A 26,779-nucleotide genomic window follows, 5' to 3' on the forward strand; every position below is an offset into this window, starting at 1 on the left:
ACCCCAACATTTCATCTACCCTCTGCTAACGAGAAGAGCTGGGAAGTGGAGGGAGGCAAAACACAAAGGAATCACGTAGGGATGATGGGATTTAGATGACGCAGGGGAACTGCAGCGAAGGTCAGGCTTAAAAAATGTCCTGCAAATGCCTTGGCAAGAAGCCATGTATATACTCAGAGTCTGTGCTATGTTTAAGAAAAAAATGTCCTCAATGGTATAAAAAGGCATCTGTTCTCATTTCTTCAGTAGATAGGAAGCAACGTGGCAGGTTCACAATTTAAACTGTTTATTATGGAATAACTTTCTCCCTCTGCCCCAGCCAGCCAGTCTCTCGTTCTGCTTTTCTAATCACCCTAGAATCTGAATGCGTTCTTCTTCTCTACGGAGAATGGGCATAAAAACACTGAAACCAATATACGTGATGAGGCCTTCATCAGGCACTGCGGCACCGAGAAAGGCTGCTCTTCGCCAAGCGTGGGTTTCCCTAGGGCTCCACAAGGTAGTCCTTGCTCAAGGTCGTCGGAATACTCATGGAGTTAAAATGCCGCTGCCCATCTAAATACAGCATGGACTCTGAAACAAAAGAGAGAGAACCAAAGAGGAACTCGCAGCGCCTCAGAAAAGCATGCTGCAAATACAGGCCTACTCGGGAACACTGGAACAGCGATGAGAACCAAGACTGGCATGCCCAAAAAGCACTGCGGGGCCAGGGGCGCGCGAGGTTCCCGAGGGAGCGGCCTCGGCTCCTGCTGTTTTCCTTTGGCTGGACCAGTCTTTGGCCGCCAGCGGCTCCTTGCAGCTGGCGCCAGCCCTTCACACACCAGCCAGGCAGCTGGAGCAGCTGCAGCTGCCTGGGGGCCACAAGGCACCCTGGCCTTCGGGGCTGCAGAGCCTCGAAAAGCAATCCCCTACAGGGATGCTTTCGAGCTAACAGGCTCAGTGTGCTTCCTGCAACAATCTTAGAAACGGAAAACACCTTTGAAAGTCCTTCCCTTTGTTAGGGACAAGCAATCATAGCTGCCTACCTCCGTATGTTCTGGGGAAAACAAGCGGCACTTCTGTCTCCGACATGAACGTGAAGTGAAAGACATTGGTGGTCGTATGCTCTTTATTTTGCAAGGACGACACTTCACTGTGGACTCTGACTTGAATGTAACTGCCTTGCGTGAAGCAAACCTAAGGGATTATAGGCATGACAAGCAGTCAGTCAATCATATTGGGAAGGAGGAAGAGGGCAGTCATACGAAGAAGCAGCAGCATTACAATATAAGAGCTTCTCTTCTGGGCCCAAATGATAAAAAATTGTATTTTATCTTGTCGCACACCTACCTGGGAAGAAAGGAACAGCAATGATCCAACCTCAACAGGTTTTTGAAACATGATGTCATCCACTGCTACTACAAACGGTCGGGAACCACTATTGGGAGAAGCAGAACTTAGTGTCACCTGCAAAAGTCTGAGGATCTCTATCTTGTCCCTAATGACTGGCTGAAGCCAAGTTTCAATGATCAGAAAAGAAAGTACGCACTGAAATAAAGTGAGTCATAACCTTTTGCTGGTAGATGGTCTTGCCCTCAATTTATAAAAAACACAACATTTATAAAGCGCAATAAAACGAGGTATGCCTGTAATGAACTAAATTACCTAGTAAAAGTAACATTCTTGTACAGTAAGAATCAACCCCAGCTGGTATCAGTGCGGTATTTATTTAAAAACACAACCAACCCCCCCCCCAACACATCCAGACGGGTCCAGAATGTCTCCCTTCAGCAGGCTCCTTCTGGAGCACACCCTCGCCTTTGCTTTCTTGGGCATGTTAAAAAAAAAAAGTTGCATTTTGATGGCAGTAAAAATTGCTTCTCAGAAATTAAGACTACCTTAAATCTAACTCACCCAAAGTTACAAGCAGTAGCCCATCCAAGTTCATATGCTTTCCTCATAAGGAAACCGCCAAAGATCCGATTGAAAATGTTTCTCTCCTATAGGGTATAAAAAGGAGTATTAAGAAATACAAGCTCATGGCCACCCTTATATACAGAACAAAGGGATCAACAATACAATGAAGAGATGCTACTTTAAAGAGAGTAAATCTTAGATGACTACCAGGAGGCAAGCTGTCCTGTTTAGAAGATTCTCCACTAAACCACAATACCTGAGGGTGGCAAATTTCCAAGCTCTTCAGTTTTGAATCCTCCATCCACACTGCATTAGGGGGCAAAACTCGACTTCGAAAACTTATAGTCCTGAGCAAATAGAGGTTCAGTAAACCCTGTTAAGCCCATAGATTAGCTGCTGAAAGGTAAAATATATGCAAACAATTCCTAATATGTTCAGGCAAGCCTGATTTTGGAGAAGGCCAAAGTTTCAATACTTTGCCAGTGTGGACTCTCGCCAGCCTAACTTACTTTGGATCCAGCGTGTTAAGAAACATCTCATGGATGGTCGTCCTCTCCTCGGCACTGGGGGCCATTTTCAGTAATGACGTGGAGCTAAAGGCAACCCTTCTCCTCTTATTCACTGAAACATGGGACAATAAAAAGTGAAGGTCAGGAGGGTCACACTACACACTGGGGTTCCTGACCTCGGCTGCCTGGGACTCTACAAAGACAGTATTTCCAGGCTGCAAAAATCCCACTGGAAACTGTACATGTATCTCATAAAAACCTTCAGTGATTCACTGCTTTCAGATGGAAATTGCATCAGCTCAGTGTAAAACCACTTGTAATCACCTTGACCTAGAGCCCCAACCAACAGTGATTTTGTTAAGATACATTTCCCATTTTATTAAAAAGACCAAAAAATTACTTCAATTAATAAATATTGGCTGATCCCTAAAAATGTTCCAAGTATGGACTTCATGGAACAAAATATAAGGCATTTTTAATTTCAATAAATTCTTGGAATGAGTAACACACTTGACCAGTACGAGGAGTCCGTACATACTCTTAAATAATCTCCTCTGCAGTACAGTTTCTAAAACTCTGCTTTTAAAAGTTTATCTTATTATAAACAAATTAATATACATTCTCCTTGTCTAAAGAGCTCTTCTTCCTCGGGGCCTTCAGGGATGAGTGGGTTTACAAAGGCCGACCTAAAGAGAAGAAAAAAGTATAGTTTAAAACATTATCATCTAACGAAAATGGAAGATGACCAATCACCCACTAAAGTCTTTGCCGGTCATTTTGAGTAATGCTTACTGGCCACCTCACACAAGAACTCTGGGACCATTACGGGAGGCTTCTGGCTACAGACTTACCTGTATAGTAGTAGAGAGTTCATATTATAAAAAGGACACGGCTGCTGCCAAAATGTTTCACCTGATTCTAATCATGAGGAAACAGCCAAACTAGGTTGTAGAACATTCTACAAGACAACTAGACCAGGCTCTTCAAAAACAGCAATGTCTTGAAAGACAGAAAATGACAGGGGGACTATTTTAAAGAAACACAGTAACCAACTGCAGTACATGATCCTTGATCAAATCCTACCTTAGGGGAAGAAGCCATAAAGGACATTTTAGGGACATCTAGCAAAGTGTGAATATGGATCATCTGTTAGATAATACAATGATATCACTGTTCAATATCTTGGCTCTAATAAAAGCACTGAGGTTATGTAGGAGAATTACCTTATTCTCCAGGAGATACATGCTGAACTCTCTATGGGTGAGAAAGTCTCAGACAATTCAGGGAGGAAATGTGTACACGTGTGTATTTATGCAGAGGGCAGGAAGATAAGACTGGTGGTACAACGTTAACTGGTGAATTTAAGTGAAGGGTATATAGGTGTTCATTGCATTATTCTATTTTTCTGTAGGTGTCAAATGTTTTAGAATGAAGAACTGAGCAAAACGGAAGATCGTATTGCACTGTGATAGAATCCAAAAGTCTGATGCAACAACAATGGAAAGAAAAGCACTGAAATGGCAGCTTGGAAAACTGAAATACATCAGATGGGGGAGGAGCTCTAATGCCCCTCAGTGCTGACAAAGGAGCCCCAGGCCAGGCACCAGGAGCGGCAAGCGGGTCAGCTGGGGCTGCTGGGGGCCTTAGACTAGACAGGTGTTTTCCTCGCTCACATCAGTCACCAAGGTATTTCTTTCAATCTTGACATAATTTTCCATGTCAGCTTTCCATGCAGCAGACATGACTTCTCATTGCAGGCTCCTAACTCAGGTTTCTTATATAAGTTAGACTTCCCGTTGGCCTCTAGACTCTGAGCTGTACAAATAGCAATTCTGTAGCCCTCTCTCCCACCCCACTCCCACACACACAACTAGATCAATCTTTTTCGCCTGTTTGAAGGCCTTGGGTGTAACTGTTGCTAGGAACCAAGAATTCACTTTAAAAGAAAAAAAATAAAGTATAAAGCCAAATAAGTTAAAGCCTGCGCTATCAAACTTGACCTGAGCTCTGGCTGGTGTGGCTCAGTGGATTGAATGCCAGCCTGCAAACCAAGGGGTTGCCAGTTCGATTCCCAGTCAGGGCACATACCAGGGTTGCACACCAGGTCCCCAGTGGGGGTGGCGCACAAGATGCAACCACACATCAATGTTTCTCCCTCTCTTTCTCCCTCCCATCCCCTCTCAAATAAATTAAAATCTTTAAAATAAAAACACCACGTAAGTATCCATGGCACTATACCTGTTGCCATGCTGCATTTATATTTACATGCTGCATTATTAAATGTTCTCCCATAATAACAAAATTGTAAAAAAAAAATTGACTTGAAAATTACAGTATAAATTAATGAGGTTAGTTGTTTGTTTGCTTTTAACATACATCCAAGCTCTGTCCACTGAAAAGGCCTAGGTACAATGATAAACTAGTAACAGCACACAGTTCTAGTGCCCAGATTTTGGGCTCGAAATACCAGTTCCCACTTAAAGGAACCCCAGGACTTCTAGGAGAAATTGCTGATTCCAGGACTAAGGCAGAAAATGTGTAAGATAAGCCCAAGATATCACCTTGCACCAGAGAGCAGACAGGTATCAAAGACTAATGGGGGAAATGCCAAAAGAGCTTGTCACAGGAGCCAGCTTAATGGAGCTCCCACTGACCAAAGGCCATCTGGTATACTATGAGCAGCGAGAACAATGGATGCAATTCAGAGGAATACGTTTATATATTAAAATCCATGAACTCACAATGATACTTTTTTAAAAAGCCAAAAAAGTAGAAAAACCATGTCATCACTAGCTAATTAACCAACTCGTTATTTTGCAAATGTCTAAATAAAGGGCAAGAATGAAACCTTAATCTCGACTTCCCTTTACAAACCAAATTGCCCTAGTTCATAAGGAAAAGCTCTTCTTTACCGAATTCCAGCTAATAAATGTCGAAAGACTGACAGAATTTGAAAACCACTTTACACTCCCTCATGATTAAAGTAATATCAACAATGGACATTAAGAGCCCTGGAGAAATAGTGACAGAGACCTAGCTGCGCACAGGATGAAGAAGTATACTCTGGACCCTGCACTGCACTGCAGTAGATCATTGCTGATCATAAGCAGATAAACCGAACTTTACAGTGGAAAGTTCAGCCTGTCACCGCTTGAACACTTGCATCGATCTTGGCATCGTTATGAGTAAGACAATCTATATCTCCTGATATGATGCAATATGACATACAAGAGCTTCACCTATGAAGTACTCTTGCCAAAAAAATATACCATGAGGAAGCAATCAGACAAATCCAGAAAGCTGGACCTTGTATAGAAGAACTAGTCTGGCCTTTCAATGAGTTGATAAAATGATAAAGGGCCAGTGGGGACACACAGCTACTCTGGATTTAAACAGCCTTTATAAACCACGCAACTCTGTGAGCTGTAATACACTAAAAGCCATAAAGCTGTTCATCCTCAATGGGTTAATTATATCTCAATAAAACCATCAGCCAACAAAACGGGCTTACGGGACATAAAAATCGAGTGTAATATATGGACTTTGTTTGGCTCCTAATTTGAACAAATCATAAAAATGATATTTGGGGAAAACTGAATATGAACTACCAGAATATACTAAGGGTTTATTAGAATTTTAGTTAGATATCCTACTAGTAATGTAGTTATTTCAGAAAATATCCTCATTTTTCAAAAGAGGCCTACACTAAAGTATTTAGAGGTGACATGTCATTATGTCTGGGATTTGCTTTAAAATATTATGAAGAAAATAATATACTTTAGCCCTGGCTGGTGTGGCTCAATGGATTGGGCGCCGGACTGCAAACCAAAGGGTCTCTGGTTCGATTCCCAGTCAGGACACACGCCTGGGTTGTGGGCCAGGTCTCCAGTGGGGGCGTAGGAAAGGCAACCACACATGGATGTTTCTCTCCCTCTATTTCTTCCTCCCCTCCCCTCTGTCTAGAACTAAATAAACAAAATCTTTTTTAAAAAGTAATATACTTACAAAAAAACAGATGAAGCAAATATGGCAAAAATGTTAAAAACTCTTAAGTCTAGGTGACAGGTACAGACATCCACTATACTCTTCTCTCCAGTATTATAAATCTTTAAAATTCTTCAAAATAATGCATTAGGAAAAAAAGAACAATTACCGTTTATTTTCAGAATCACGAGCCACCATTACAAATGTTGCTTCCAAAACAGGACAAAATTCATTGTCGTGTAACTAAAGAACAAAGGAAAGAAAATGCACATGTAAGAAATACATTTCCTGGGAAGACCTACAGTTATAGCGCTTGGCATGCACGCTTTGAGAAAGGCTGCAATTCGAAGAGGAGAAGTACATTCATGAACCACCAGCTGCTGAGTTGCCAGGCACAGAACTAGGCCCTGGTGGGGATGGCAATGGACCAGGAGCCTGTGGTCTAGCAGGAGAAAGATATGCCAAAATCCCAAACAGTGCACTGCGCGAAATGCTAGCTAGGATGGACGCAGACGGCAGGCTCTGGAGCCGTGCGTGGCTGGGACCCCAAGGCAGGGGTCTCGGAGGGACCTTCCACACCATCGTTTCACTGTCCTGCTTCATGCAGAATCTGGCTTTCTTCGAGCCTACCTGTCCTCAAAACAGCACACAGTGCCAGGTGGGCCTCCTGCCACTCTCACAGACACTAGTATTTTCAGGGTAGTGTGCCAACTACCAGCACTGTTTATGATTCCTTAGCCGAGCCCGGGGGCTCCCAAGAAGGGGAAAGATCACTGACAATTCTGTGGATTAAACTAAATATTTACAATGCACAAGCCTTTGAGGTTTTTAAGGTGTTTCTTTATCCCTTAGAAGTCTGAGCTTTCAGGACAATCACACCATAAAATCTTATCCTAACCTAAGGGTACATTCAGCTCCTTCCTTGTTACTAGCACTCAGTCTCTAACGCCTGGTCATGCCCTATTACCTTCCCCTTCAACTTTCTTCTAGCATCTGCTCTAAGCCTATGGGCCCTGTACATAAAGCCCTCCACCTCAGAGCTCTGATTCCTCTCCAGCCGCTCACAGACACTCCATCATAGCTGAGCCTTTATCCCCGCAGCCATGGCTGACAGCTTGAAGGTCCCAGAATGGACCACGGGGTCAAGCCCCTCCCCTCCGTGCCTTTGCCTGACACCTTTCTCCTGCCAGATTCCTCATACCCCACTCCTCCCTGCCCGAGGGCAAACCCCGACCCCTACGCCCCAGGCATAGCTCATTGTTCCCTCCTTTGTTTACCAGCGAAAGGAGAACCAAGTCCACTCCTGACACTGATTCTCACCCCCACAGGGGATTTGGAAACGTGTAGGGCTGAACTGGGTTGTCACAAGGCTTAAGAGACATTATTAGTGGGATGGGGATAAGCAAGGAGCTGAACACTTCACAGTGGAGGGGACAGTCCTGCGGAACAAAGAATTTTCCCACACACAATGCCAATAGCGTCCCTGTTGAGAAATGCTGCGTGATACTTCCCATACTAAACCACGCCCTGCTGCACCATGTTCCTTGAAGACAAAGGCCATTTTCATTCACACTTGTACCCCAAGCACTTAGCACAGACTGGCAGATAGCAGATACCTGACCAATGCCTGCGGATGTACGAACTAAGGCATGGAATTATTGAGGACTACCAGAATGTAAACTCCAAGAGAAGGGAACTGTGTTTTGCTCACGGCTGTATACCTAGCACAGAACAGGCACGGAATCCATGGTTGCTAAGCAAATGTTAAATGTGCAGATGTTAGGAAGTGGGCTGGGTGACTCACACCTAAGTCCCGCTGTTGAGGGGCATATGGTCTAGTGGAAGAGAAAGCACATGCCTATGTAGCTCTGAGGAGCACAGACGAGCAGGTCAGAGAAAGGGTACTGAGGCAGGCATTGTGGGCAGGGCCAGGCACTGTGAGCTGGGAGGGCCGGGGAAGGCTTCAAACATGGAGTGGCCTGGAAGCACAAGTGGGATGTGGATGTGCAGAGTTGGAACACAAGAGTTTCAGACAAAGGAAGGAGCCTAAGCGATGATGCTTGGCCACTTGCTTACCGTATAAATTATGGTTCATTATATTGAACACCTACTAGCGCCAAGCATCAGGAATGCAAAGATGAGCAACTCCCTACTCTCAGGGTGCCCAAGGTATCCAGCAGTGGCCTCTAAGAAGGCATATAAATGACGCTGGAGGGATTCTAGACAGAAAGGTCGGTTGGAGCTAGTTTACGGAGCACCTTGGATCCTAACTAGTCAAAGGAGTTTAGACTTTATTGCACAGATAATGGTCACTGAGGGTTTTTGAGGAGGACAGTGATGTGATTTAAGATCAGCTTTGGAAGACCTGATAAAAATGTATAAAATTAACAGAGCAAGAACAGGCTAGAGGCAGGAAGATTAGTTAAAAGACAGCTCAGGTATTCACACAAGAGGTAGTGAGGGCTTGAATGGAACACAGGGGCCAAGGGGGGGGGGGAGAAAGGGGCCTGGTGAGATGCTGAGGGGGATGAATCTGCAAGACTTGGCAAAGGCTGCACAGGAAAGGGAAAAACTTATGCTATCACAAAGGTTTAGAACTGGGAAACCAGGAGGCTGGCAAAGGGGAAAAACCGGAGGAAGATCGGGATTAGAAAGGAAGCTGACACGCTCAATTTGAAATGCGTTGGACTGGAGACAGCAAGAACCCACGTCAGGGGAGATGTGATGGGTACTCAGAAAGGCAAGTCTGAAGGTTCAGCCTGGCATAGACATTTGGGGCCATCTCCACAGTAATGATAATAAATTAGTATTATTGTCAACACTTGATTACTGGTTACTGCGTGACAGGCAACGTACCAAATTCTTCAGAGGGATGGGCTGTTTTTATCCATTTCGCCTGCACCACACCATACAAGGTGGTGTTATTACTGTTTCCAAGTTGCCCTTGAGAAGAGAGAGGCCCAGAGAATGTAAGTGATTTATCCACAGTTGCGTGGCTAATAAAAAGCAGAGCTGGGATTTGAACCTACGTGCCGGGCACCAAACCAGAGGCAGGGCACCTATCACCAAGCTCCCTCCCTGGAATAGATCGCTCAAGTAATGAGTTATTAGGCAAAACAGTGAATGAGAAATGCAAATTGAAAACAAAAGTTTGTACTTGCCTGACACACTAATATTCATTGGCTCTCTCCTCCCAACACTTCCTGTATTTCTTTTTCAATCTACTTGTCCAAGATTCAAACTGTAAAATTTGCCTAGAAAGCTGGCCCTATGCCTGCAATCTGCTGCATGTGGCACTGAGCAGGCGAGGAATCAATCTTAAAGATTAAAAAAGTATGTGGACAAATCATAGCCGCATCTCCAGCAACTTCATGGTGTTTTGTTTTAAAAACAATATTACTGTCATTTACAGCTACACGGGAGTCCGAGAATCCAACTGCTTACATATAGCATCGTATGAAAAACTATTTAAATTATTCTAACAAATAACTTTTTAATTACTACAGAGCAAGCTTCAGACTTTTTCCAAAAGGTCAAGTGCTTCATAATTCCATAACAGAAAAAATGAATCTGAAAAACAGGTCTACTGCAATACCCTGGCATAACTAAGTCATTCTTAAATAAGTTTTCATAATGAAATCTTGAACATATGCTGAATTATTTGATTTCTGTGCTATTATCCTCTTTGAGGTAGTTTTTCTTGTTAAATTGTTTCTTTTTTTTAATAATAGCTATGTCGTGTTTTGCTCATTAGAGAGGCTGTTCCTAACTGCTGCTAATAGTCAAAGTGAGTGTTCTGGGTTGAACTGTGTCCTCCAGAGAGATATGTCTTAGTCCTAACCCTTTGGGATCTATAAATGTGACTTTATTTGGAAATAGAGTTGTTGCAGATATAATCAGTAAGGATGAGGCCATACTGGAGTAGGGTGGGCTCTAATCCAAAATTATTGATGTCATTATAAAACGAGAAGAGAGCCCTGGCTGGTGTGGCTCAGTAGACTGAGCGCTGGCCTGCAAACTGAAAGGTCACTGTTTTGATTCTCAGTCAGGCCACATGCCTACGCTGCGGGCCAGGTCCCCAGCTGAGGGCATATGAGAGGCAACTGATCGATGCTTCTCTCCCTCTCTTCCCCTCTCTCTAAAAATAAATAAATAAAATCTTTAAAAAATAAAAATAAAATAAGGACAGAAGAGACACAGACACACAAACACACAAGGGGATGCGCCATGTAGCAATGGAGGCAGAAATTGAAGTGTTACAGCTACAAGCTAGGAAATGCCAAGGGCTGGCAGCAAACTACCAGAAGCTGAGAAGAAGCAGGGAAGGATTCTCCCTTACAGATTTTAGGAGCATGGTCCTTCCGAGACCTTGATCTTGGACTTCTAGCCTCAAAACTGTTTGAGACAATTAACTTCTGTTGTTTGATGCCACCTGGTTTGCGGCGCCTTGTTACAGCAGTCCTAGGAAACTAACACACTGAGCAATCCCATTCATGCCTAACGTAACTCAGACTTTTGAGAAATTCTCCAGACAAAAGCAGAAACAAGCACCCTAACATGGAGCTGAGATGATCTGAAAGTACTAAACACCAAATAATGTGTCAGTCTTGTCCAGGAGGAGGATGCTAATAACCCACCAGCTTTGTGACCTGAACTTTCAATTGTTTCTCTGGAACGGGGGAGCTATATACCTGTCTAAGGACACAGAGGGAAACAAGCTTTTCTTTCACTAAGACTAGTGGGTTGTATGGGAAGAAAGGGCCAACCTGCGGGCGCTTACACACCTGAAACATGTGCATCTTCACTTCCAGAGATGTCTTCCCAACCCAGCTAACGTGGCCACTGAACTTGATATCCTGTTCTGGGCTTACGCTCTTCTTACGCATGTCTGCAAAACAGAAAATCAATCTGCGTTCAAACTGTACCCAAAATTTTCTCTGCTGTAAATGGACAATTTAAAATGCTGGTAAATTCCACTACATTCCTTTTTTGTCTTCTAAACATAACGGCTTTTTTGACATACAAAAGAAACATGTCTTTCTGAAAAATGTAGACAATGGAAAGAGTATAAAAAAATAAAACTGGAACCATGCAAAATCCTTTCCACTCAAAGATAACTGTAATAAATATTTTGGTAAATATCATTCTAGACATTTCCACACGCATATATACATAAAAATTCCTCCATAAAAAGAAAATATTTTCTCTTATCTCAATAATATCTTGTAATTAAATTGCCTCTTACAGAAGAGTCATGGGGATGTAAAGTACAGGAGAGGGAATAGTCAATAATATTCTAATAAGTATGTGTGGTGTCAGATGGGTACAAGATTTCCCAGGGTGACCACTTAGTAAGTTATGTAACATCTAATCACTGGAGTGTACTCCTGGAACTAATATAATATCGTATGTCAACTAATATAGTATTGTATGTAATTGAAAAATAAAAAAGACAATTTTTTTTAAAATAGTAATGTCTTGTAATTATTAGGAATTCTAAGTATGCATAGGAAATAATTATTGGTTACCAATCTTGTCCACCAGAGCTGTAACTATCGATAAAGGAGACGTCTTAGTTGAATGCATTTTGGTGTGCATGTAGCAAATAAGAACTGTAGGGAAACAGAAGAGAACCAAATAAAGGCAAAGCAAAATTATTTCTGAGCATTTACAATTCACTCCCTGAAATATATAAAAAGTCTCCTCTTGCCTTGGCTGGTGAGGCTCAATGGATTGAGTGCCACCCTACAAACCAAAAGGCTGGTTCGATTCCCAGTCACGGCACATGCCTGGGTTGCGGGCCAGGTCCCCAGTGGGGGGTGTGCGAGAGGCAACGGATGGATGTATCTCTCACACACTAATGTTTCTCTCCCTTTCCTTTTCCCTCCCTTCTACTCTTTCTAAAAGTAAAGAAATAAAATCTTTTTTAAAAGTATTATCTTGTTTTGAAGCTGCAACCCCCCACGTTCCACTGGTGGTCTTATCCTAGGACCCAAGACTTTATACATTGAAAAGTTCTGGGGACCCTCTAACGTAAGTGCCCAGTTTTAGATTTGGTGAGGAAATCGAAGCCCAAAGCCCAGGCCCACCAGGCGACTTGTCACCACTCCACGGAGACAGAGCTTAAACCAGAAAAAGACCCCAGCACGTAAGTCTGGCAGCATCAAACATTCTCAGAAAAGAAAAACAATCACAAAAACTCAGCTACCTGTTTTCCTCCTGACTCCTTCCTAATCATGAAGCAATTATTCACTCAAGAGTTCTCCTGCCTTCCCCATGACACCCTCAGCTTCTACACCACCCTGTGGTTAGCTGTATACTTTCCATTTTTTAACAAGCATTTCTATGTGCAAAGCATGGTTCTATGCACCTCACAATCATCGACTCATCGAAAGCTGTATTATACTTCTGTCTTTAGTGGCCTCCCTTCTTCCCCCATGATTCATTCAAATGTGTATCATCAGCCCTCAGGACTGGGTCTGTGCACAATAAGTATTTGCTGAGCGACAATAAATTCTTCCCTCCATGCACCCGCTAAAGGATGTACCGGGGGAATGAGAGGCTAAAGGAAAGAAACTCCACTTAAAAGCGTTTATGGTACCCAGAAAAGAAACTATATGCTTCTGACCTATGGCAATAGTAGTGGAAATGAAGAGAACAGAAAAGATCCACGAGCTAAGGAGAAGGGAGACTTGACAAGGCTTGACTAAACCCAGGTTTCCAACTGGCATGAATGAAGATGGGGTACCTTTCGCTGACAAAGAAAATACAGGAACAAGAGAAGGGGCTGTTTCAACATGTTGAATTCAAGGAACCTGTAGCCCACCCAAGAGATGTGCAGGAGACAGGAGGACAAATCGGTCTGGAACTCCGAAAAGCAGGCCAGGTAACCTACCTTCCTAAGGATGCCCCATACTGGCAGCAACTAAAGCACGGCGAGCAATGAGATTATTTCTGGAGAATGTGCAGGTAACCAAAAAAAGGGCAGAAGACAAAACCCTGGGAAGAGGCGACACTGAAGGGATCAAGAGAGAAGCAGGAGCCTACACGGGAGACTAGGAAGGAGCTATCAGAGAGGCAGGAGGAGATGGCACCAAAGTCCACGAAGTCGGACAGTATCGGGCGCCGCAGAGGGGCTGAGCAAGCCCCGCAAAGCACTCCGTAGACCATGCAACGAGGAGGCCAGTGCAGAGCTTGGCAAGAGCAGTTCAGTGGCATGAGGAGCAGAAGGCAGAACGTGGCAGGCTGGGAAATAACAGGAGGTCAGCATACAGAGCAATGAGAGGAAATAATTTTTTTCTAAGTCTTTCCAGAGACTTAGCTCTCAAGTGAGGGAGAAAGACAGCTGGAGAGTGTTACTGGGAAGGGAATTTTACCTTTCATTTTAAAAGAAACTTAAATATGTGATAAGGCAAGTTCCTTGAAGAAATGGAAGGAACAGAAGCAAGTCAACAGGTGAAAGAGATTGGTCATCAATAGGAGGCAATGAGGAAAAACCAGAGTAGTAGCAGGGGAGTTTGAATATTTAGGGACACTTAAGGAAACCAAGTCAAATATGTGTGTGTTCAATTTTTTTAAAGGCCAGTAAAGAAACTTTAACCAGGTTTATTTAATCTGAAGAAGAAAAGTAGCTAGCTGTGAGCCTAACAACGGACTTACATCTGTATTTTTAAAGTAATTAGAACCTTTCTTTATTTAAACCCTTTTGCAACAGTTCATTCCACAAGTGATTAGGCAGGAGCAAGCAAGGTGGCCCAGAGAAGGACACTGAAACCCAAGCGGGTTCAGGAGCACATGCGGAGAGGCAGCAAGAGCAAGAGCCCAGCGTGGTGCACCCTGAGCACAATGAGGAGGGTGACCTGGTGACCTGCAGAAGGGGACCTGGCATGGAGTAGAACCCCAGTAAGGTGAAGGGAGCATCAGTGACGGGCTGGGGGTGGCAGAGGGATGAAAATGGCTACATCCACAAGAACTGATCAAGTAAATAAATGTATTAAGGATAATGGAGCCAGCCGGAGAAGGGAATTGACAAATATGAAAAGGGAAGAAATAAGAAGGAAGCTGTGGTATTACATTGGAATTATCAGTGTGAACCCATGGTTTTCAGAGAGAGAGAGACAGATAGATAGACACAGAGGTAAATGGTTGTATGTGCATATATTCCCTGCTCATTCAATGGAAGGGCAAGGAAGAGTCAAACTCCAGCAGCAATGACCACTCCTAGCACCCAGATCTTCGTTTCTAATTACCATTCTCCATTAAAAAGAACCAGGGCTCCTTGGAGATCTGGGTGATTCCAGGACTAGGACAGGGAAAGCACAAATAAACCTAGAACAGTCCTGGCAGGTGTGGCTCAGTGGACTGAGTGCCAACCTACAAACCGAAACATTGCCGGTTCAATTCCCAGTCAGGGCATATGCCTGGGTTGCGGGCCAGGTCCCCAGTTGGGGGCATGTGAGGGGCAAATGGATGTATCTATCTCACATTGATATTTCTCTCCCTTTCTTTCTCCCTCCCTTCCCCGCCCTAGAAATAAATAAAATCTTTTTAAAAAATAAATAAATAAACGTAGAATATGTTGCCATGCCAGAAAGAAAGGAAATGCTCAAAGAATGATGAGGACACATCAGAAAGAGAAAAAAACACAGCCCTGACTGGTGTGGCTCAGTGGGTTGGGCATTGTCCCACAAACCAAAAAGTTGCCAGTTCAATTCCTGGTCAGGGCACATGCCTGTGCTGTGGGCCAGGTCCCCAGTTGGGAGGCATGTGAGAGGCAACAGATCAATGTTTCTCTCACACATCAATGTTTCTCTCTCTCCTCCTTCTCTTTCCCTTCTCCTCTCTCTAAAAATAAATAAATAAAATCTTTTTAAAAAAACACAAAAGCCAACTTGAAGGGACTAGGACAGTCTGGGACAATTTGAGCATCAAAATAGATTAAGTAACATATTATAACCCACTTAATAAAACAGGAATCCCTGAGTCCATATTGATTTTAAAGTAGTAAGTTAAAAGTGTAAGGAATGGGATATTTACAAGGTCTCAAAGTACCTCCCTACAAGGTGCTTATTAGTTACAAAGGGAAAAAGAGTAACTTTACAGTGAAAAGGCCTGGCAGGCACCACCTTCAACAAGGAATCAAGGTTAACATCACAGTAATGGGACAAATTAGAATTACGCACCATTTGATAAGCTGCAGTAAGAACACAGCATCCCTTCTGTGACATTCCTGCCAAAGATGCATGCCCCGAATATAATCTTGGGGAAGCATCCAACAAACCCAAAAGGAGAGAAATTCCACAAAAGAAGTAGCCTATAGTCTTCAAAAGTGGCAAGGTCAGGAAAGTCAGGGAAAGACTGAGAAACTATTCCTGACACGACAACTAAATGCAACATGTGACTCAGAGCTGGATCCTTCTGTTATAAAGGCCCACTGGTGCAAGTTGAATGGGGTCTGAGGACTACGCAGTGTTAATTTCCTGACTTTCATCATTGTATGGTGGTTATGTAGGAGGTCCTTGTTTGTAGGAAATACACATGAAAATACTTGGGGGTGATGTGCGTGTCAGCAACATACTCTCCCATGATTCAGGGAAGAACAAATCTTTGTACTTATTTGCAACTTTTAAGACTTTTGAAAAAGTTATTAGAAAGGAGGATTAATCAGATTATTACTATTAAATAGGAATCAAAATTTCCAGGAAAAAATATGACAATTCAGAGGTAGTAGTCCTTCTTTTTCTGTTCTTTTAGAATATCCTCAACTGTAGAAGTTAAAGAATTAAAAAAATCTCTTTCTAGCCGTAAGATTAAGTGTATAGCTCTGAGTATCTACTTAGAAATACTAAAATAATACCAGTACCTCCTAAGCTGTCAAGATCCTCAAGAATCCTGCCAAATCTGTGAAATAAAGAAAACTGGGATTAAATGAAAATCATGATAGCCCTGTAAAAGTAACACACTTTGGGCCCTGGCTGGTGTGGCTCAGTGGATTGAGTGCCAGCCTGCAAACCAAAGGGTTGCTGGTTCAATTCCCAGTCAGGGCACATGCCTGGGTTGCAGGCCAGGTCCCCAGTCAGGGGCATGCGAGAGGCAACCACACATTGATGTTTCTCTCTCTCTTTCTCCCTCCCTTCCCCCTCCCTAAATATAAATAAATTTTAAAAAATAACACACTTTGGGGTCATAAAAATGTTCTAAAATTAACTGTGGTAATGGCTGCACAATTCTCTGAATATACTAAAAACTATAGAATTGCACACTTTAAATAGGTGAATAGTATGGTGTGTGAATTATATCTCAAAGCTGCAACAGAGAAAGAAAAAGAAATGAAAACAAACAAGACAAAAATAGTAGTATGTTACCTTAAGGCGTTTTGAACAGTCAAGTATTTCTCCCGTAATTCAGGCTGACTGCCCAAAGGCAAGAGAACTTCGACATAACTGTCTTTCATTCTCCTAGGTGGCAGTTCTTCCTGTGACTTAGCCAAAAAACTATGAAGTAATTTTCTTTCCTCCATTGCTTTCACATGGTCTCTGAGAAGAAAGGATGAAAGCTTCATGAAACACCAGAGCAGGGCTGTCCCACAATTCCAGTGACATACTGGCCAGACAGGCACCATCAAAGGAGGAAAGAGGAGGTCTGGACCTACCTCATCCCCGCTTCCTTCCCTCCCTTCATATCTGCTACTTGGTAAAATTAAAAATTTCTGCTAAAATTTCTTAGGTTAGTAGATAAGAAAAACATACTTCTAAGTGATATGGATATACCCAAATGAACCATATATTCACCCTCATCAAAAAGTGTATTCAAATAATAGAATACTTGAAATCAAATTAAAACTACAGAAATGGACACAATAGCATATATACCCATATGAGTTAAAGAACGACATGGCCACGGAATTACGTTCCCATGTCTCACCCTGAGAGTTCTCATACTCTATGCCCCAGTGCACGCTTGCGCTCCCCCCTTCCTCTCCCTCGCTCGCTCTCACTCTCTCTCTGCCTTCAATTTCAGGAAAGAGAGACAGAGGAGGAAAAGTGTAGTATATCCAAAAGAAGGCAGAGCAAAAGGTAAATAAGAAGAGACCATGAGGAGACAGAAAGGGAGGAAAAAGAAGAGACAACGAAGGTCGAAGAGACAAGAGAACAGGAAACGAAAATGTTGACGATATCATTATATAAAATTTTTTTTAAGTTTCAATTAGGAAGTATTTATTATTGCCAGAGAGGTTTAGGCTGCAAAAAATACATATATCATTATATAAATTTTTTTTTAAGTTTCAGTTAGGAAGTATTTATTATTGCCAGAGAGGTTTAGGCTGCAAAAAATATATATATATCATTATATAAAATATTTTTTAAGTTTCAGTTAGGAAGTATTTATTATTGCCAGAGAGGTTTAGTCTGCAAAAAATATATCAGACAGAGGAACAAGTTCAGGTAAATCCAGAATGTGGACCATTCTACAAGAAAAATGGCTTGGCCCTTTTAAATTAAAGTTCCTAGCGATAAAAAAAAAAAGGAGATAGGGATAAAAAAAGGGAGGTAAGGATAAGTGTCTATTATTCTAGATTTGGGGAGATTAAAGAGTTGTAACCACTAAATGCAATATGTAATCCTTCACTGGATCTTCATTTTTAAAAAAAAGCTATAAAAGATATTTGAGGAGTAATTAAGAAATTATGAATATAAATCAGTAATATACCATTAGGGAATTGCTGTCAATTTCATTATATAATAGAATGTCTTGCTTTTTGGAGATACATGACTACCGATTTTGTTATATAGAAGAATATATTTATTTATTGGAGAGCTATGCTGAAGTGTCATGATACCTATAATTGACTTAGAAATAGTTCACCCAATGTAGGTATATTGGCAAATCTGGGAAAATGTTAATAAGTATCCAATCCAAATGGTGGCAACATAGGTATTCTTTTGTCCTATTTTTCAGTAAATTGAAATTTTCCTACAGAGAGTTAAGAAGTCATTAGATAATTTTTACACCAAAAATAAATTATATGTCTAGTGATCACTTGTACTCTTTAAATTTTTGTATTGATGGATTTTAGAAAGAGAGAAAAGGAAGGAGAGGGAGAAATGGGGGAGGGGAGAGAGGGAGAGAAGATAGATTTGTTGTTCCACCTATTTATGTGTTCATTGGTTGATTTTTTTACATGTTCTTACCAGGGATTGAACCCACAACCTTGGCATATGGGGACAACGCTCTAACCAACTGAGCTATCCAGCCAGGGCTGATCACTTATACTTTTTGTTTTTATCTCATTTTAGCCTCAAAATTCTGGCAGTAAGAGGAATATCATCCTATTTTACAGCAGAAAAATACTGAAAGAGAAAGACTGTATGGAAGCCTGGTTAATTGTGAACTAACAAGAAACAACAAAGGAGTCAGGATGCATGAAACAAGAAAAAAGAAAAACGACACAGGAATTTAGATTCAAGTCCCAAACCCTGATGCTTAATCATTCAATCTCTGTTTCCATTTCATCATAGGTTTAAAAAAAAGGGGGGGGATAAGGATATATGCCATAAACCTGTACAAATTTTGTTGAGAACCAGTGAGGTAATATATTTGAATGCACTTTGAAAAATGTAGAGTACACGTAAATCACATTATCTTATGACAACAATGCATCAACTGATGAGTATGTTGGAATGTTGATCTTCTCCCTCAAGTAAAAATACCCCTCAACCCACTTATGTACACAGACCCCCCTATCCCTACAATGAGACCATCAACTGAGCCCAAATACAGCCTACTGTACCACTTCCGGAATGAAAGAATGAATACACAAGAGTGCATACCTCCAGTTTGTGGATGCTCCTACTATCTCCCGCAACTTATCTCGCACTGAAACAAAAATAAAGAGGTCATCCATTGAAACAAAGAAATATGAGAACTGACTTATGGCAACAAACTCAAGAATTATGAAAAGCGATTCATGCACTCAAAAGCTTTAAAGATCCATGAGTTTCCATTTAATGCCACAAAAACAGCTCAGAGAGGAGATCAGGCCTCTGCTTCTTGAAAACTTGAAACAATGACTCCTTAGCACAGAAAAGAACACCCTTGCACTAATGCGGGGGTCACATAAACAAACAAAAAAGGGTAACTCCAATTATTCATTGATGGGGCTGTCTAAGTGTCTGTAGTAGTCCCTTTAGGATGGAGATACTAGGACAGAATCCCCACTTATCTTCTTATAAACAGTAGATCAAATTACGTAGTTCAGGCCTAACAATAATATCCAAATCTGAGGACCATTCTAACTGATTTCTCATATATAAGTATTTGTACTATCTTAATTGTTAGAAAAGCTTAAGCCAGAAAAATGAAGCAAAGACATAAATCAAGGAAAGGCAAAGAATGTGATTTAATTTCAGTTAATGCCCACTGCCCAAAAGTAGAAGAATTAGTAAAAAAAAAAAAAAATTGAGCACTTAGTTGATATTAATTACCACACACACCATGATTCACGTGTATAGGTGAACATGCTATATGGATAAAAAATAAATAAATTAGATAAGCAGTAGTAATTCAAAACTAAATAATAAACCTATAAAATTTCAAATAATATGTTGAGTTCATGTTTTTTTCTAGCATTTAAAATTATACATTCCAGTTACAAGAAATTAATGGTCCTTCAATAACAAACTGATCAAAACCAAATATTGTTAAGTTAACATGCATTTTAACCTTCATAAAAAATGATTTTTCTATCAAACTATTATATACCATAAGTTTGGTGCAAATTTTGGTGCAAACTCTAATTACAAATAAGTCATGGAGAACTAAAAAATAACCATTTGTAAATTAGTCTTATTTCTGATTTTTTCCCTCCTGAGTTCCCTGAATAAAAGAATAAACAGAAAGTACTCCCAACAGGATATAGACTATTGATGCTCACTAACATGAAATGATTGTTACTAGTTTAGTCAGTTGTTAAGAAGCAAGGCCAGTGCTGATGGCCAAGAAGGAAAGTAGAAATTTAAATTATACTTATACATATATATTTACGTGGACCCTTTAAAGAAGCCACAATTTTAATTATAATGAATACTCCTAAACTGATAAAAATCCATAGTTTGCATATCAGATTACCAGTAGTAACTGAAATTAATTTCAATTACACATAGATTAAACAGGGTCCCTCTAACACAATTGTGGACTAGGAGCATTTAGTTGGTACAACTGAAGCTTCCATCTCTTACTTATGCATTAGATTTCTTTTCTCTGTACCTCCCCCTTCAGTGCTTACACATGGGAAATGGAAATCATTTAACTGAAAGGGCTCAGTCCCCAAGGTTCCCAGGAACCAAAGTTCAAATTCTGAATGTGATCTCTACCCACAGTTATCCTGGTCATTTTATAAATGAGAAATTCATGAAAGACCCTCCTTTGGTATGCCTCATTTGCCCTAAAGTATCTATACACCTCCCAAATAAAACAGGGTTTTTCATCACATGAGCCTAAAAAGTAAACAGCCACACTTGCCTTCATGAATATGGAAGACTCTCTGATTTGCAGGATTCTGGGAGCCTTTTGTCAGTCCTCTGCCAGAAGTGAGCAGCCCCTTGCTCAAGGTACCAAGCCTACAAAACAAGAAAAAAACACCTAGGGTCGTTTCCATGGCTTCTTTCCTGGGAACCCCAAAGACCTGTGCCTCCTCCCAAAGCACCTGGCTGTCCCACATACTTAGCATACAGTCACGCACCGAATAACATCGTTTCGGTCACTGACGAACCGCACAGATGACAGTGATATACCATATAGCTGACGAGTGTAGTAGGCCATGTACCATCTAGCTTTGTGTCAGTTCACTCTATGATGTTCACAGAACAACATAATCACCTAACAATGCATTTCTCAGAACTACCCTTGTCGTTAAGCTGTGCATACTGTACTGTATATTGTCTTGTATGGGTCTGTACTTGCTTCTCAAGTGTCTGCATATTTGCATATGAGGCTACTCCATAAATGACCTCTCCAGGTAGAGTAAATATTTCTTATTTTATTTTTCAGTTACAATTTACGTTCAATATTGTCTTCTATTAGTTTCAGGTATACAGCATAGTGAGTAGTGAGTCAATCGTATACGTTGCACAGCGCTCCCCTTGATATTTCCAGTACCCACCTGGCAGCATACAAGGTATTACACTATTATTGACTATATTTCCTATGCTGTACTTACTTCCCCGTGACTATTCTGTAACTACCAATTTGTACTTCTTAGTTCCTTCACCCTTATCACCCAGCCTCCCAACCCCCTCCCACCTGGCAACCACCTGTCTCAGAGTAAACATTTCTTGAGAGCAGAGACCAATTAGGTAATTATCTATAAAATAAATAAAAGTTATCAACCAGGTTTAACGCATTTATTCTTACTCTTTCTACTTTATTAGCTTCAGAAACCCAGAATTGATTTGGTAAATTAATTATGAACAGTAATTTTGTTCTTTATCACACAATATCTCCTCAATAAATAAGATAAACCCAATTATAAGTTAATCAACATTGAAAACAGAATTAACCCTTTCCAGACTCAAAGAGAGTATTTATTGGACTAAGGCAGAAAATTCCTAACCCCAATAAAATAACACCTATTTATCTAAATGTGCTTGGCTTTTTCTCCCAAAATCAATTATTCAAGTAGGCTTTCATTCACTATTGCTTTAAGCAGTGACTCATATACTATCATACCAAGGAGAACACCTCTAATATTAGGGATTGACAAACTGGTCTGTTGAGAGCACAGCTGAGGAAGGCAAGGCACTGAAGATGTCACAAACTCTAAATACCATTATTCATTCTACCTCCGGTTACTAGTACATTCTTACTACCTAATGCCAGGACAAGTGATGACTGCCCTTCCCCCAACAAAAAGTATACATTCATACCTCATTACTCGTCCGCTTCAGACCTTGTCAGACTGTGTACTCATCACATTTTGACGAACCAAAAAATGTTTCAGCACTGGGCACTTGCTTGGAACTCATCGCTCTTGCTAGGACTTGCATGAGTCACGACGCCATCCCGCAAGAGAAAATGCTACATCATTCAGTCCTCGTCGGTGTTGGACTCGTCACGAGTTCCGGAAGGAATTAAGGACGAGTACCGAGGTACCCCTATGTTTTTTGTTTTCTTTAGAGCCCAGCTTCACTACAGATTTCTCTTCTGAATTATATACAGCATTCAGGAAAAGTCTCTCAGTAAAAGTATCTGGTAAGACCTACATACAGTCTTAGCACTTGCGCTGCTAGAACAAATCCTTGTCCTTTCACCTAACCAACTAATCTAACTGCAAAGAACACAAAAATAGGAGCACATGCTCAGCAGTCAATTTAACTCCTTAGCCATCCAGCCATCACACTAGCTGGGGCACAATCCCTGCTGGTCCACTAAGACCGGAACACTTGTTGCAGTGTTCGGGGTTTTGGTTTTGTGTTGACTCTTTAGTCACATAGCTAATAAGCCTCTCTAATAGATTTTGGATTTATTTTTTCGCAATAAACTTTCCATTTCTGTACTTTTATACGTATATCAATGTCAGTCTTCTAACTCTGATCTTCTAATTTGCGTTTTCTCAGAACGTGATCTGAATTTTTTTCTATTTCATTTCATGTATTTTCTGTAGGTTCAAATCCTTTCCTGAAGGAAACGGCCCTTCATTCTGCCTTCTCAGAAGCTAGCATTCTGCAAATGAATGTATTGGGTTGTAAAAGGAACACTGGAAAAAGCATGTATTCTTCACTGCTACTATTAGCTGAAAGAGCAAAAAAAAAATCATGCCCTCAATATATTAGTTAGCAATTATAATAGATGTGGTAGATGCTCCCAATATAAGAAATGAGATCTGATTCTGAGTAGCTAAATATTTTCAATACTCATCACAAACTATCAGGAGGTATATAATCATCTCACATATTTGGGTAAATACACATTTACCAAATAAAGTATTTTTTTTGTGTTACCCTAAGCAGCAGCATTTTCTAAAGAGTGATGAAAACCATCCCATCCCGCCTGAGTGAGAGGCCGTACAGCACAGAGGTTAAGAGCCTGAACGTGCTGTTTGTTAGTTGTGTGACCTTGGGCAAATCATCTAACCTCGCAGAGCTTCAGTTTCCTCATCTGTCAAATGCAGATAATAATAACACCTATCGCATAGTATTGTCATAAGGATAAAGAAGTTAATACGCATTAACTCCTTAGGAATATGCCTGATACACTGATAAGTCCTAAAAAAAAAAAAATTTAGCTATTCCTATTCCAGAAAGTCATGCTTCTCCGAAGTCTCTCCTAAAAATCAAAGAGGTCCAGAAATTTAGAAAGCAGAAACTAGGCACCATGACGGGCCATCTCTGAATGGTGAATCAGATGGAGATAGGAAAAGGAGTTGATGAATATAAAGAAACACGTGAGCCACATTATTTGGAAAACCGTAGTCCTGCAGCCCTGCTCTTCGCACACCGCCTTAATAAACTTGGAAATATATCCCTATAACACAACAAAGGCATAATTTGAAAGCTTATTAAAAACTGTTGACTATATATAAGCCCTGGCTGGTGTGACGCAGTAGACTGACTGCCAGACTGCGAAGCAAAGGGTCACCAGTTCAATTCCCAGTCAGGGCACATGCCTGGGTTGTGGACCAGGTCCCCAGTTGGGGGCGCGTGAGAAACAACCACACATGGATGTTTCTCTCTCTCTCATTCTCCTCTCTTCCCCTTTCTCTAAAAATAACAAATAAAATCTCTTTTTAAAAAGTGTTGACTATACTAATCATATATTGGTACAACAAATTTCTACTACCCTATAAACATTCAGCTTATAACTTTCTACTACAAATTGGTATCCTATCTACCAATAATCTGATGAGAATTGGTATATAAAAATGGCATATAGCCCTGGCTGGTGTGGCACAGCGGATTGAGAGCCGGCCTGAGAACCGGAGGGTTGCTGGTTTGGTTCCCGGTTGGGGTGCATGCCTGGGTTGCAGGCCGGGTCCCCTGTAAGGGGCGCATGAGAGGCGGCAACCACACATTCATGGTTCTCTCCCTTTCTTTCTCCCTCCCTTCCCCTCTGACTAGAAATGAATACATAAAATCTTTTTTTAAATGGTATACACTATTTCAGAAGGTTTATAGACAACCCCCTTTTGACACCCCCATAGGCCCCTATATTTAGAAACTCTGATTCAGACCAACCTCCTGAAGAACCTGAGGCCCTCCCAAAAATTAGATGACTTTTCCCAGTGCCAGTCAAGCAGACAGAGCCCAGTTCTTCTGGCCCACTGTCATGCATATGCACGCACACACGTGCAATTGCTCGTTTCACAATCTCGGCTACTTCCCTTTATGCAGCAGTGCGGGAGAGGGAGAATGACTTATCACTACCCAACACCAGGGTACCCCAGAGTTACTGGCTTATTCCCCGATAAGCCCTCAGGAGTTCTAGAGCAAAACCCCTAGGCCTTTAGAAGAAAGTGTCAAGAGGCTTTGGGGACACTCAGGCCCCAGGACTCCGTAACCGAACCTTTCCGATGAAAGGAGACCAAGGAGCCCAACCTCTTCATGGCTTGCTTGGGAGTCACAGAAGTCACCTGGAGGTGTGAACAGAAGTGTCTTGGCTCTGTTCTGGGTCCTGAGCTTAGGCTGGGTGCCTGGGAAGAGTTTTCAGTACAATAATAGGCAATGCCACTCCTGCCCTCCACTCTGCGGTAATGCCTCTATTTAGGACATTACAAACAGAGTAAACAAATTCACGTGGCTCTTTTGTGAGGAGAAAGAAGCTACAAAGATTGCCCACCGATCAAATACCCTAATCACCTCAGATACTCTGTACTCATTGACACCAGGGGAGTACCTGCTTAAGGTTCAACAGAACTCACAAAAAGAAGAAGATGGGCATTCCGTGCAAAGAGAGGACTTCCAAATTGGGGAAGAAGAGATCAAGAAAGGTATCCTGGGAGAAGGTACATGGGCAAGACTGTGGAGCTTGTAGAGGGCTTTTCACATCGTGTCCAACAGAAGCAAAAGCCTTCTGTGGTCCTTTTGACCTGACTTTCAAACTGTCTTCAAGCAGTGTAATAAAGGGTGTTTTTTTTTTTTATTATTTTTTAAGTGCCGTAAACAAGACAGACACACACACACACACACACACACACACACACACACAGGCACACAGAACCTTTCTCAACTGATAGCAAGGTCCACAGGAACAATGAGAGAGAACCAGGACCCCCAAGAGAATTGATGGGGATCAGTGTCTGAACCACTGTGGGCCACACCAGAGGGGCCGGTGCACCTGTCGCCTGCTGATTCCAGAAGCTAGAACAGCGGGGAGGCCCCTGGGACGAAGGCAGGAAAAAAGAACTTAAAACAGCTGGAATGCTCCGGTGAAGGGGTTTGAAAGACAGCCAGACATACCCTGGAGTGGTGGGATGATGACAAAAACAAAATAGCATCCTCCTGGCCCAAGTGACCCAATCAAAGCCCTCCTCCCCTTGCTTTGCTGCTCATTAAAGCTAAAGTTCCAATCAGCACCTGAGGGTCCTGGTCAAACAGTCCTGAGAGCCAATTAAGTACCCTAGAGTCTCTGCCCAGATTACAAGTCAGAATCCAAACGGGCCAAGCACGTAGCCCTAAAGATGCTCTGCAAAGGGGGGCAAAGGACTGGAAAATTCATGCGGAATTCCAAATAGCAGCTTTTTGACAAGGGGCTACCCCTAAACCACACCCCATATGAGCAAACGGAAAGGAATTTCAGGGAACACCCAACTTCCTCCCTTGAAGTGCCGCTTCGCTTTTAATATCGCACTCAGTACCAGAAGACACTAAGGTGGGGAGGGTGATGCACCACCCGAGGGCTGCGGGCACGTGTGGCGCGCTCGCGGTTGGCGGGCGCCCTTTCCTACCCAGCCTCACTTTCCGCCCAAATGCCCACGCAGTAGTCCCGCCCGCCGCCAGCCCGGACCTTCCGTCCCGACCCGCTAACGTAGCGGCGCGCGGGCGTAGGCGTCCCCCAGCTACTTACCGAAGCACTGCACGCCTCATCGCGCTGTGCCACCGTGCACGCGACCAGAGACCCTCGTCCCTGCGCGCCGGTCGGCGAAGAGAAGTAGAAGCAATATGGAGCGCGACACTGATGGCGACTTCGTGCGCGAGAGCACCAACGAAGCTCGCTCCCCAAGACCACACCCTCACCACGAAGCCGCCAGGGACCGGCCCCTCCGCCCGCACCGCCCGGGGGCGGACCCTCGCTACCCGGGGGCGGGGCCGCGCCACGCCAGCAGCTCAGCTCATTGGCGGGAAACTAGTCCGTTACGCAGAGCTTCCGACGCAATCAGCTGTGGGGTCGCGTTACTA

General features: G+C 42.3%; 2 protein-coding genes across 7 annotated transcripts in view; both read right to left on the reverse strand.

The window, feature by feature from the left end:
• The window catches only part of APOO (apolipoprotein O), a 275,320-nt gene that overhangs the window by 136,260 nt on the left and 112,281 nt on the right, over positions 1-26,779 (reverse strand). The window lies entirely within an intron of this gene.
• Positions 220-26,585, reverse strand: ACOT9 (acyl-CoA thioesterase 9). 5 transcript variants are annotated; one of them, XM_054581143.1, is made up of 16 exons: positions 26,448-26,585; positions 20,910-21,007; positions 19,883-19,909; positions 19,220-19,265; positions 16,754-16,924; positions 16,252-16,289; positions 11,918-12,001; positions 11,174-11,277; positions 6,559-6,632; positions 3,024-3,091; positions 2,406-2,517; positions 2,153-2,243; positions 1,894-1,979; positions 1,330-1,417; positions 1,026-1,176; positions 221-573 (listed from the first exon to the last, which is right to left on the reverse strand). In XM_054581143.1, exons 1-16 carry the CDS (start codon positions 26,465-26,467, stop codon positions 485-487), a joined length of 1,347 nt encoding a protein of 448 aa, XP_054437118.1. In that variant the 5' UTR covers positions 26,468-26,585; the 3' UTR covers positions 221-484. The 5 variants fall into 5 exon arrangements, with proteins under 5 accessions (XP_054437120.1, XP_054437118.1, XP_054437119.1 ...); XM_054581144.1 differs by lacking the exon at positions 26,448-26,585 and adding an exon at positions 22,313-23,084; XM_054581147.1 differs by lacking the exon at positions 26,448-26,585 and adding an exon at positions 21,130-21,200.

The sequence above is a fragment of the Pteronotus mesoamericanus genome, unplaced genomic scaffold (genome assembly GCF_021234165.1).
Source record: "Pteronotus mesoamericanus isolate MK-2021 breed Mesoamerican mustached bat unplaced genomic scaffold, CSHL_Meso_final contig_65, whole genome shotgun sequence".
Lineage (NCBI taxonomy): Eukaryota > Metazoa > Chordata > Mammalia > Chiroptera > Mormoopidae > Pteronotus > Pteronotus mesoamericanus.